This window comes from Juglans regia, chromosome 8 (assembly GCF_001411555.2).
Source record: "Juglans regia cultivar Chandler chromosome 8, Walnut 2.0, whole genome shotgun sequence".
NCBI classification, from domain to species: domain Eukaryota; kingdom Viridiplantae; phylum Streptophyta; class Magnoliopsida; order Fagales; family Juglandaceae; genus Juglans; species Juglans regia.
Window position 1 is genome coordinate 28,567,685 of NC_049908.1, and position 13,219 is coordinate 28,580,903.

Below are 13,219 nucleotides of genomic sequence, written 5' to 3' on the forward strand. Positions count from 1 at the left end.
GGCAACACCGGCTTCACGTGCATTGTTACCGCCGGTCAAGGCATCCCAGATTCCAGAAACTGAAGGAAGGAACAATCTTCTGGATAATGTTGGTGGTGGGGTATGGTGGCCGTGAATTCCCGAAGGAATGACGGTGAAGAAGAGTGACTTAGAGTGGGTTTTGAATGGAAAAGGAAGTGAGGGTAGAGAGGGAGTGAAATGTGAAGATGGGGACCCTAAAATGGCGGGTTTAAGGATGCTGGGTATGGCCATGGATGGAAAAGTGGCAACCTTGAAGTTGGCAACTCAGTAGTGTGGGAACGAGGGAGTCAGGGACAGTAAAGAGCAGGGGAGAGAGAGATAGAGAGAGAGAGAGAGAGAGAGATAAGGCGCACAAGAGTCATTTATGGTCAGAATTCTCCAAGATTATTTATTGAAAGTGATTTGGATTATCATACTCCAAAGTGCCTTTCCAACTATTATAAGTTCATCTGTTTTCTCTTTCAGGTTCTAGCGGATAGAAACTTGAAAGAATTTGAATCCATTGAAAGTAGAATCAGAGTATTTAATATTTACATGCTGATGCATAATTCACATGCTATCTAATCTAGATGTAGAAAATAGATAATTATACAAAATTATTTGGGCGTAGTGGCCAATGTTTTAAATATCGTACCTTATTGACTGGTATGGTCGAAATATGTCGTACCAGCCATTGGTTCGGTATAAGTATTGCATATATTTCGTACCGGCCGTATCGGCCTGTATTTCGACCTGTACCAACCTGTATTTCGGTCTTTATTAATTTTTTTTTTATTTTTTCAAACTATAAGCTCATTTTTTTACTCATAATTCAGATTAATCTATTTATAATTTATATATATGTATTTTTATATAATTTATTCATATATCGACTATCTCGAAACGGTACTGGTACCTAAATATTTCGTTTCAGTATTTTGACCGATACGACGTCCGGTACAGTATTCAAAACTTTGGTATTGGCTCAATCTACAGATAAATAGAAGCCAAATCCATTGTGATTGTACTGGTTGAAATAATAGAAGCTGAAAGATGAAATTTCTAGGTGTGATGGGGGAAAAATCGTTAGCTTCGGCCCAAGACGGCATTGAGTGTTAAGTGTAGGAGTTGGGCTGAAGATAGGGCCCAATTCGGTCACAGAAGCCTAGGCTGATAAAGTAAAGTCCAGATCGGAATTGGGACAAACAGAATGGGTCGGGGCAAGAGATCCCGAGAAAGGCTAGAGAGAAAAGAAAGAAAACCGTGACATACATCACCAGACGAAGGGAACGCGGAGCAGAGGCCACGTCGCATTTAATGCGGCCCAGAACAGAGGCCCCGTCGCATGCTCGTTTGTTTTCGGAGATGAGATAAGATGAGTTGAGATTAAAGTTAAAAAATTAAATAAAATATTGTTAGAATATATTTTTTAATATTATTTTTGTTTTTGAATTTGAAAAAGTTAAATTGTTTATTTTATTTTATATTGAAATTTGAGAAAATTGTAATGATTAGATGAAATGAGATGATATAAGATGAAATGTATTCTGAAAACAAACAAGGCCCATGGTGCAGGGTATGCAGCATTGAATGCAGCCCAGGGTCAGAGCAGTGAACAAAGAAGGCCCTGGGGCCATCGCTGCTTGGTAAGAAAACAACGCGAAAGCTACTCGGTAATGAAATGCGAAAGGCGAATCGCCCACCCAACCCAGAACACCACCATGGGAAAATCCAACACGGTAATTATAAATAGGGGTCAACCCAACGATAGGTAAGATATATATATATATATATATATATATAAATACTATCATCTTGGTTGAGGTTTTTCTGACTTCCTTCCTAGTTCTAGATACTATATTGGAGGATTAACGAATCTCGAGGTCCCTTCTCTCCGTTTTGACTATGTAAGATCGCGCTTGGATACCGGAGGTGAGGAGTTGCTCAAGCCTACAAAACACAACATCAACACTAGGTATTTAAGCTTAAACTCTAATCATCTAACTTAATATTGGAGGAAGATAAAACTAGTACTCCTCAAATTGATAGTATTTTACAGATCAATTTCTTCCCTTTCAAAGCCTAAAAATCAATTCACAGAACAACTGGTCTGTTTGGATACAAGAGTTATTTTATCTCATCTCATCATTATAACTTTTTTAAATTTCTAAACAAAATATAATAAACAATTCAACTTTTTCAAATTTTAAAATAATAATAATATTAAAAAATAATATTTTATTTAACTTTCATCTCAACTCACTGTTCAAATTGAATCTAAAACAAGTTATTTGTAGCTGCCAAGAAAAAATATCCTCGTGTATTTTTTATTAAGAAATTATTTACATCAACCTATTATTGATGTAATCTTCAATATACTCATTGTATTGAATTAAAAAAATAATAATAATCACAATGAGTGCCGGCCGATGTACAATCGGCCTCTTTTTTATTTGTACAAATATTTTAACACTTATTAAATATGTTGCTTAAAAAATAAAAAAAATGTTGCTTGTAGCTGAGCTAAGGCTGTCCTGTCTTGTTCACGACCCAATTTTATAGAATTTTCTTCCCTTTCAAAGCCTAAAAATCGGCTGGAGCATTTATAATCAAAACAACTTGTTTGCAGCTGTCAAGAAAAAATATCCTTGTTCACTTTTTACTTGTACAACAATCTTTTAACTCTTATTAAACATGCTTGGTTGGGTGAGATTGTATTTAGATGTTAAATTGAGTTAATTTTATTAAAATATTATTTTAAAATTTAAAAAATTGATTATATTTTATATTAAATTTAAAAAAATATAATAATAAATTAAAATAAATTGAAATGAGTTTAAGCGAAGCACTAAAAAAATAATTATTGATAAATTTAGAGTTGTAGTTGTGCCGAGCTGACTGGTCTTTGAATTGTCAAAGCTCAGCTTGGTTGCTCATCTCGATGAATTTAGCTCTTAGCTCGAGTTCCACCTGAAAACCATCTTGAGTCTCGATTTGAGTTTTTTTATTTTTTATTTTTTGAATAAAATATAATAATTAAAAAATTAGAGAAATTGAAATTTTTTCTAAATTTTATAAAATTTTACGACTAAAAAGTAGACCCTATTGAATTATAAAATTGTAGAAATTTATAAATAATTAATATGTAACTAACTTATATTTATCTATAATAATCATATATTATGTTTACATAAATTACTACTATGATACATATAATATAGTATAGTATGAGAAGTGATATAGTTATAAAGAGATTATTTAAAAATAATTTTATGAATTGACGTGATTTTATGTGATTTGTTAAATTTATTTTATAATAAAAATAACTTTACAATTTAATAAACCACATCAAATAAATTTATGAGATTACTTTCGTATAATCACTCTAGTATTTATCAATATTTCATACATGATTTTGTATATTGATATATAAAATTATTAAATTCTACCAACTAATTACAGAGAGAGAAATGTATATTATATATATATATATATATTTATCGATACATAGATTAGTTTTATTCGAATCGAACTAACAAGTTGAATCAAGCATAATCAAGTAGGTCTAAGGTTGCGTTTGGATGTTGAAGTGAGTTGAGTTGAGTTGAGTTGAGATAATAAAATATTGTTAGAATATTATTTATTATTATTATTATTATTTTGGGATTTGAAAAAGTTGAATTGTTGATTATATTTTGTGTTGAAATTTGAAAAAGTTGTAATGATGAGTTGAAATGAGTTGAGAGAAGTTGTGATTCCAAACGAAGCTTAATGAACTTTAAACGAGTTTAGTTGGATTATGTGTTAGATTTTTATTTATTTATTTTATTTTATGAACGAAGTTTTTTCTCATACTGATTTGAGTTTAACGGTATTAAGCAAAACTATCGAAGTTGATTTACAGCTGAGATAAGGCTGTCCTATCTTATCTTGTTCAACCCAGGTTGTCGATTGACGTTGTCACACTTATCAGTCCCAAATTGATCTTGGAAAACCAAAAAAGTCATCAATTAAAGGCTAGAATTAAAACCTCAAAAAGTCAATCTGCCAATGCGTATATATATATATATAAAATAAAATAATTTTATATAATAAGATTATAAACGTGACGTAATTATTTAAAAATAAATAAAATTTATTATATTAATTTTATATTTTATTATTTTTTTTAAACGATGACGTGACGATTTTATTACCTATTCTCTATAATATAGAGAGGGTAAGTTTAATTAAAAAGTGAGTTATCCCCAGGACCCCACGCTTGCTATCACATTCACACTGTACGATACCATTGTGGCTGTCAATTTCTTGGAATGAAAAGTGATATTATGAATATTATCTCTCTTTCTTTATATGATAAAAGAGTAACATCTCATAATATATTTCACATATTATTTTTATAAGATATTCTTTCTTTTTAAAATATGATTATGTAATATTTTATAAAAAAAATGATGTCTGTTTATTATTTTTCATAATAAAATACAGTCGAATTTCAATTCTCAATAGCCGTCAGGTCATATCCAGAACAACATACACTTCTTTTTTTTTTCCCAGATTTCCAATGTTGACGTCGCAAACAATCAGACCAACGTCCATGGATGATATAAGAGCTGCCGGCTCTAAAAGTAAAGAAAATATAGTCTTAATTCAACGTCCAACATACGTCACATTGGTATATATGAAAAATTTTATTTATTTTTTATTTTTTTATCATCTCATAATATAATATTAGATGATAAATTTATAAATAAAATATAATAAATAATTTATAATTATTTAATATTATATCATAAAATAATAAAAAGAATGTAAGAATTGAGATGATGGTAACATCGATAAATAATGATGACATCAAAACGTGCTAAATCTTTTCAGCGCGTCCAAAACTTTGACCGAAATGTTAAAAGAGTTTTGAAGCTTCCTTAAATATATATATATATATATATATATGAGAGATAAATGTATCGTCAAGAACTTCACAGGCAAAGAATTTTAAGACCCAGAAATCCAAGACAAAGACATATATATATTAGTTTGGATTCTCAGTTAGCTGTTCAAGATTTTGTGTCAAAACTCGAATGGGAGAAGGCATGGGCATGGAGATGTTGCCAGAAGACTCTGTTTCCACAATTCTGTCCTACACCTCTCCATCAGATGCATGCAGGTCTTCAATGGTGTCCTCCACCTTTCGTTCTGCGGCAGAGTCCGATGGTGTGTGGGAGAGGTTTTTGCCGGATGATTACGAGGATGTTGTCTCCAGGTTGGTCACTCCTCTGACGTTTACTAAAAAGAAGGAGCTTTTTCTTCTTCTCTGCAATCCGGTTCTCATAGATGCTGGCATGAAGGTAGGTTTGAAATGATCTCCCAAAACCCCTCATTTTTCGCACTGTCATGATCTCATGCACATATTCTCTGCATACCCTCTTCACCATGCATATCTAAGTTTAGATACTCTTTGCTCCAAAGAACTTTGAAGTTTGCAAAAGGGAAGTGTTACATATTCAATATACAATATAGAGCTTCAAAGCTGTTAGAGAAGATGTATGGATGAGAAAACTAAAATTATGCATACATCTCTAAATTTTCCCTTTTGTTTATGTTCCAAATAAAAAACAGAGCTTCAAGTTGGAGAAACCATCTGGCAAAAAATCCTACATGCTGTCTGCAAGAGAACTTTCCATTACATGGAGTGACGAACCCCTGTATTGGAGCTGGAGATCCATACCCGAATCAAGGTTGCTTTTCTCTTCTTCTTTCTGATTCAAAGAGAGAGAGTGGGGAGCAAACAACAAAGCATCCAACTTTTTCATTTTTTTCTTCAACAGGTTCTCGGAAGTGGCTGAGCTCAGAATAACAAATTGGTTAGAAATCCATGGCAGAATCAAAACTCAAACTCTATCACCAAATACAACGTATGGTGCTTATCTTGTATTGAAAATTTATGATCGTGCATATGGGTTGGATTCAATACCATCTGAAATATCAGTCTCAGTGGGTGACAAAATATGCAATGGCACGGCTTATCTGCGTCATGGGGATCGAAAGAAACAACAGATGGAATCCCTGTTTTACATGAACCGCATCGAGATGTTGAGAGAGAGAGTTGGGGAAGGAGACGGCCGAGAGGTCCCAAGAGAGAGAGATGATGGGTGGATGGAGATTGAGCTGGGCGAGTTCTTCAGTGGGGAAGATTCTGAGGAGGTGAAGATGAGTTTGATGGAGGTCAAGGGTTATCAATTGAAAGGAGGACTGGTCATTGAAGGAATTGAAGTAAGGCCTAAAGACCAATGAAATGAAGGATTATTTGCTCTGGATTGAGGGTAGAAAACAAGTTCTGCAGAGGGTTTAGGTATCAAGGTGCTTGCTTTTTCATAGTAGGTGTTTCAATTGATTCTTTCATTTGTTTTTCATGTTGAACTGAAAACTGTGTAATAAGAGTCTTCTGTGCTTGTGGACTGCATCAAAATTTTAGGAGTAATGCTATGAGGTTTGGGCATGTCATGGACTCTGATGAATGATCTTCCCCATACATACTTTAGTACTTTCTACTTGCAAGTCGGCATAAGAATAAACCACTCATTCTACTTACGTGACAACATTTGATTTGTAAAAGAAATTATACATTTGCTATAAAAGAACAATATTATCTTTTTTCATAGATTTTATTATCTTTAATTATAAAGTTTAAACAACTTTATAAATTAACATTTAAACGAAAAGTCATTTAAACGTGGCAACAGTACCGATCATGTAATTGGGAATAACAAAACATAGAATATGAGAGCATAGAATGAACTAAACAAAAGTTTGGGAATAACAGCATTGAAAGAAATCAAAAATAGAATTAATCGATCCATCCACGTGACATTGACATCTGCTTTCAAAACATAGCCCAAATCCCCTGAAATCATGCCTCCTTTGGGGCGTCTGTGATGTCCTCATGCGTTCCCACCATGCTGTCATATAAAACAAATCCAAAAAGGATGTCGTCATGTTAACAACATCATTGAAATATCTACAAAAATTTTTACTATTCATCATATCTACATATTATACATTATTTTTATTTTTATTTTTTTATTTTATTCTTTTTAAATTAATTGAATTCTTCTATTCATCATTCATATACTATATAATTAATAATAAATAAATAAATAAAAATTATGTGTGATATGTGATGTCAATATTTTGAGTAAAATTTTTCAACAAGAATATGCTTAATTACCTTAAAAATATGCTTATAAAGTACCGGAATTTGGGAAAGAAAGCCCCGGATGGGCTTCAAAACTTCCTTAGCTTATTCTGTATTGATGATTATATGCCAAGAGTTTAGACAATGAATAAATCTTCGTATCAGCCCCTATTTTGGATCAGCCGAAACACACCTTACGTGTCCCAAGTAAAATGACCAAAAACCCCACAACAAAACCAACTTCTCTCTCATTTTACGTTTCTTCTTGCTCCCTCTACCCCGTGTCGTCCGAGCCCCGCCATCCCCGCCCCTCGCCCATCCTCTCCCCCCACCCCCACCACCTGCCCGCGTCGGCATCCTCTCTGCCAGGCGGCGTCGGTATCCTCTCCCCCACCTCCACCCCCACCCCCACCCGGCGTCGCCATCCTTTCCCCCACCAGTACCCCCTGTAGGCCAAATGAGAGGCATGGCTGAGCATGGAGGGCTAAGGGAGGTGCGGTGGAGCTGCTGGTGGCTGAGGGAGGCTTGAGGTGGCGGCTGGAGCCGTGGGTGGCAGCGTACGGCTCGGTGGCACTGCAGAACCCGTATGGGTGAAACCCATTTCCGGGAAAGAGAGGGAGAGGGCTGCCATGCTCAAAGAGTCTAAGGGGGAGGTCAAGGGGCTCGGTGGTGCTCGACGGTGGGGCTGGAGGTTGACGACGGGGGCGGTAGCAGCGGCAAACCATTAGGAGAACCCATTTCGGGTTTCGCGTGGGGGCTTCCGGATGGGCCTCAACAAGTACGGTCCCGCTGGAAACGGTATAGCGTCTGCCGATGAGGCCAAATCTGTCGAGAAGACGGCATTCGATATCAAGCTCGAGAAGTTTGACGTGGCGTCCAAGATTAAGATAATAAAGGAGGTGAGGACGTTCACGGATTTGGGTCTGAAGGAGGCCAAGGAGTTGGTGGAGAAAGCGCCCGTGGTGTTGAAGAAGGGACTCACCAAAGAGGAGGCCGATTCCATTGTTGCCAAGTTCAAGGACTTGGGTTCTACTGTGGTATTGGAATGACAATTATTATTATTTTTAACTTTTCGGATTTAGTCTTTTGATGTAGAATAATGGCGTCTTAGATTAATGGGAAATGAGAATTTTGTTAGTGGGAACTGTTATCGGGTGCTTTTATATGATCCCAGTTTTACTGAGAATGATTCTCTCCAAATTTGTGCTTGTCGTGCTATATTGAAAGTGAAAAATCTCAATTCTTCGTTTGCCTGAGCATATCACAAATACGATCTGGTTTGGTATGTTACATGTCTTGTCTTGTACAAACCAAAACCCCCAGAATCTTATGTTGATGTATTGGTTACCTATTGGCCCGTATTTTCATTCACGATCATTGTCAAATTTCATTCACCATGGTTTGTTTATTCTTCCACCGGATAAAACTCCATTCAAGGCAATTTTTTTAGGCTTTATCCTCTTATTTCTTTGAGGCTAGCATGGGTTTAAAGTAAGATGAGAAAGTTTTTGCTCTTGGTGTTGATTAAGAAAAATTCACATTGGTGTTTACGGTTAAAGGATAGGGGCTTATTGGCTCATGATTGAGGACACCATTTGCTGTGCTATTTGCACTTATAGATTTTTGAGTCAATTAACTAGGAAAATAGAAAGGAATATAAAGGCTATGAACAGTTTACAAATGTTGATAGGCTAGGGATTATGGTGTTGAGGCATTTAGTTCTTTGAGACGTGAAATTGTTTGCTGCTTTTGTGTTTGTAAGGTTTACTGCTAGCTTGCTCAAAGCTTGCTGAGATAGAATTTTGGTGCTACATCAACATTTTTTAGGAAGAAATAGAACTAAGGTTACCTTCTTTTTGCCTGCCTTGATAGTCAAACATGTACAATTACTCAAAATATTATTCCTTTTCTTGTGCCATTCTTTTGTCACAAATAAGGGGCAATATGAAGGCAAAACCATAGAAAGGTGATAGAGACATGTTCTTGCTTGCCCAAAAGCAAGATTCTCCGTTGTACATAATGTGGTAAAGCTCTTGTGGACTAAATAAATATATTGCAGTGTCTGAAAAAGATTAGGAAGGCTATGGAGTTTGATACTGCATGGGGTTGGAGGAAGATTCTTCATAATAAGGGAAGTCGTATATTGTATATTGTATATTGTATTGTATTATAAAGCATTTTGCTTTAGTTTTTACCTTTTGAATGAGAGATTTTATTATTCGTCAAAAGAAAATGGAAGCTCCCTCCTCCCTCACTCTCCTGTGGCGGAAGAAACAGGGAAGCAGTGCATGCCTAAGAATGGCATTCCAATATTCTCAACATTGGAATAATATTAAAAAAAATATTCTAACAATATTTTATATAACTTTTAATTTTTAACTAAAATCATTTCATTTCATCTCCTCGTCCAAATCCCACTGTAAACCCACGCGATAGCAAGGGATTGGGTGAAAAGGAAGCGCAAATGTGCATGCATGCACACAGTAGTTGATAAACACGGGGCTTCTATTTGGTAAGCCATAACTGCCAAGCATTCAAACACGTCCCTTGAAAATGATTCTTTTCTTCATTTACTCTTCCATTGGTTAAAATGACAGTCGCAAGGACATCTGAAATACATATTTAACTTGGCAACTGAAGTCCCTATATGTAATTATTTTGGTGGCCTTTTACTTCTCTCACTTCAGTTCCAAAATTTGGAAAAATCTATGAACTTTTAACATAATGATCCCAAAAATAGCAAACACAATTCACATATCAATCTCCCATTTCCCACATTTACAAGCCTAGCCATATTTACAGTTATAGACATTGGCTGAAGATGGAGCTGCACCAGTACAGTGATGGACCCAATGCACGTTCGGTACTCTTGCTACATGAAATTCCATCATCTGCAAAATTTGCAAAGATACAACTAGGATTAACAGCCATCAAGGGCACTAAACTATAATGTGTAGAAATATTGCAGCTTAGATACAGGCAATCAAAACAAAGTTTTCTTATTGGTCAACAAGAACCTCTCTATGATAGTATGACAACATCCACCAAGTTGTAAATCATGGATGTCGGGGTTATATACAGGGTTCGTGTGAATTTTAGTACTCAGAATAAGTTATTAGTTACTGTTTTTGGAGAGGGGTTGGGATTGTAACATTCTCTGAAAAAAAATTCAGGAAGGGAACACGATAGAGTGGTGTAATAGAGGCATTAGGGATCCAATGCATCATCCTAACCATAGTGTCCCAAGACTACACACAATGGACAACCAAGTTAAAGGGCAAACACAGAAAATTGTAAGCAGCCTGATAAAAATAGAAATATTATTAAGTCTGCTAGATACCAGCTAATTGTAATTGACAACAAATTGAAAAGAAAGACTGCAGCCTCAGATCTAAAAGAAATAAGCATTAATTTGTCATTGATTGATGTGATTCGATGAATTATTAAATTTCTGCACAAATAGCAGCAGCGATCATTTTGTGATAATGTTTTTGTTCTGTTAAAAGAATTGTGCTTAAGAGGCGTTTAAATCTCACTTCTATCAGCGACAAGACCAATTTATTAGAAAGAAGTGAAGGCTGAAAAGAGATATGCTAAAGAAAAAAACTTGAATAATTCTAAACGCTCATTAAAAGCACTAAATGTTATGAAGTTTGACAGCTTCAAGTTTTTATTTCTGCAAGCATGATAGTTTCAAGAAGTCACAACCGAAAGGAAAGACACAATAGTGGAAATACCTCTATGTACAAAGCAATTGCAGCCCTGTCAGAACCCCTCAGTTCCTTTAAATTGGTAACAGCCTCTACTATAAAGCTTATCCAACCTACAATCAAGCAAAGGAGGTTCCAAGTTCCAACAGAAGAAATCAGTGATGTCAAGAAAAACAGGATAACATGGTTACCATTACAACATTCTTATGGACTGTGACACCTGGAGAGCCACCTTATCTTTGGAGGCCCTTTTTATTCTTTTTTCTTTTGTTTGGCTCTTTCCTTTATAGTTGCTATAAATACGCAATATGGGTTTAACAGCAGTCTACCACATTGGAGGGAGCAAATATCTTATGGAGATTATTTAGCAGCCAAGATTGACGTATTCTCCTAGAGCAACTTTTCCAAGAGTGGTACCATGTTTGCTGCTTAGACCATGTATAAAAGTCTAGCAATATTAGTACATAGTTTGTAAACTAGAGTTACTAAATGAAGTGACATGAGAAAATAAAAGTGCTATGGGAACTCTAGATCAGAAGAGTTAAGAATGAAAACTACCATGTCCTAAAATGGTCATGCAATGAAAACATTATTAAGTGAAAAAAGATAAACAAAGCTGTTCTTGAAGGATTTTAAAGAGAAAGCACAAACTTTTTTATTGAATCAAGTAAATAGATGTAGCCTAAAGGAGCAAGAAATTGATATAAGAAAGTCATGACAGCTAGCCCCATTGAATGCAGTAGCAGAAACCCAAAAAAATAAGGTGTGGAAAAGAAACTTCTAAGCTCAACCAAGTTGGGGTTTGCCATGGAGGCCTCTCCAGCAAACAAAAAGATCCACCACCCTCCTAAATGTCACCCATGCAAGATTGGTCCAGCTAAAAATCTCATCCCATAAGATTCTTGCCACCGCACGGTTAAGTAAGAAATAAGCTAAAGCTTCACCACTTTATTTTACACATATGGCACCAATACATTACAATAGACCCACGCTTCCTCAAATTTTCCATAGTCAAGATTTTCATAAGAACAAAAACAAAAAAGTTACTTGCAAAAAAAAAATTGCATTCTTTTTAAGGGAATATGGCAAAAACAAAAACAAGAAAAGTTCCTTGCAAAAAAAAATTGATGAGGCAGTTTCCAAAGTGAAACTTCCCACAGGGTTGATACTTGCTGATGGACTAATAATCTGAGTCTCCGCTTGGCTGCCTAGACTACGGAGGAAATTGAGGATAGAGTAACTCAGATATGGATGTCTTCTTCTTTTGTTTTGAAAGAGTGAAATACCTAACTCCATTAGCAAAAACATTATCATTTTACCTATGTTTGAAGATGATCATATTGTTTCAGGTGCAACAGATAATTTTAAAACAAACTCAAATTGTTTTATCTCTATTAGCTTTCATCACCGACCGGTGAAAGTCTACAATTTTCCTAAAGAGTAAACAAAGCTAAAAAATAAAAAGTAAAAACACTTCAAGAAAGAACACGCTGACCCTGTGTGTTGCTAAGATTATTACTACTTGGTTAAAAAAATGATGTGGGTCAAAAAAACGCAACTTTAAAAACTACAGAGAACTTCTAGTACGATTAACTCAATTCCACTTCCCGACAACATAATTCAAACTCTAATGTAGGTAAGATGAATTGATTTTGAATTCTTAAGTTGCATGAGCTCAATTCTATAGATAAGCACGTAAACTTATATGCCGTAGTCCCTTAAATCTGGATCTTTACCCAAGTTATAGATGGGAGACATAATACTTGTCTTTAACGAACAGTGTTTGAAAACTTGTGAAAGAGTATTGAACTTTACAATATTTGGCTTAAGGATATCTCATAGAAAACTAAGTTAAAGGAATTATCCATTTGTGCTATAATTTTGAGGTTTTTGAGGCTGTTTCAGCTCAAGTTTATCCATGAACAACACAAAACTAAAAATCACAGTGGCTTAAAAAACATCAGCATTCGAAATCTTTAGCTTTAGGAACTACATCTGTAGCTAAGAGAAATGAAAATAGAAAAAAAGAGACCAATTTACTGGAGACAGAGTTCAATGTATGATATAAGAGTACCAAAAGCTGGTTCTGAAATTTTGTGTTTCTAAGGCTTTTGAGCTCGGATACTAACTATTTAACTAATATTCAAACAAATAAAACCATAAAGACCTTAACTTTACGATCTACAACTTTAAACGTTGCTTTCGAGAACCGAGAACCAAGTAAATATATATGAACCAACCAACACTTGCGAAATCGCAACAGGTGGAGATGAGCCGTCGGTGGGTGTCGCTGGACTAAGTGATGGCCGTCGTG

The 13,219-nt window shown here is 35.1% G+C and overlaps 2 protein-coding genes and 1 long non-coding RNA gene across 3 annotated transcripts; 2 read left to right on the forward strand and 1 right to left on the reverse strand.

Moving 5' to 3' along the window:
- Positions 1 to 4,993: 4,993 nt before the first annotated feature.
- LOC108985400 (F-box protein PP2-B15-like) lies at positions 4,994 to 6,540 on the forward strand. The gene is made up of 3 exons (XM_018957689.2): positions 4,994 to 5,348; positions 5,620 to 5,738; positions 5,829 to 6,540. The coding sequence occupies exons 1-3, from the start codon at positions 5,082 to 5,084 to the stop codon at positions 6,292 to 6,294; spliced, it is 852 nt and encodes a 283-aa protein (XP_018813234.1). The 5' UTR covers positions 4,994 to 5,081; the 3' UTR covers positions 6,295 to 6,540.
- A 1,068-nt stretch (positions 6,541 to 7,608) lies between these two features.
- LOC108985401 (50S ribosomal protein L7/L12-like) lies at positions 7,609 to 8,465 on the forward strand. The gene has a single exon (XM_018957690.2). It carries the CDS (start codon positions 7,960 to 7,962, stop codon positions 8,242 to 8,244), a length of 285 nt encoding a protein of 94 aa, XP_018813235.1. The 5' UTR covers positions 7,609 to 7,959; the 3' UTR covers positions 8,245 to 8,465.
- Positions 8,466 to 9,742: 1,277 nt separating this feature from the next.
- Positions 9,743 to 11,988, reverse strand: LOC118349246. Its single transcript, XR_004802206.1, has 2 exons — positions 10,933 to 11,988; positions 9,743 to 10,086 (listed from the first exon to the last, which is right to left on the reverse strand). It is a non-coding gene; the product is annotated as an uncharacterized LOC118349246 (long non-coding RNA).
- Positions 11,989 to 13,219: the final 1,231 nt, after the last annotated feature.

What these genes read in the sequence shown, in the direction of transcription:
- LOC108985400 (XM_018957689.2), top strand. Translation starts at nt 5,082, where the DNA reads ATGGGAGAAGGCATGGGCATGGAGATGTTGCCAGAAGACTCTGTTTCC. An exon ending in TCATAGATGCTGGCATGAAG is followed by an intron (nt 5,349 to 5,619) that starts GTAGGTTTGAAA and finishes AATAAAAAACAG; the next exon opens with AGCTTCAAGTTGGAGAAACC. An exon ending in AGATCCATACCCGAATCAAG is followed by an intron (nt 5,739 to 5,828) that starts GTTGCTTTTCTC and finishes TTTCTTCAACAG; the next exon opens with GTTCTCGGAAGTGGCTGAGC.
- LOC108985401 (XM_018957690.2), top strand. Translation starts at nt 7,960, where the DNA reads ATGGGCCTCAACAAGTACGGTCCCGCTGGAAACGGTATAGCGTCTGCC.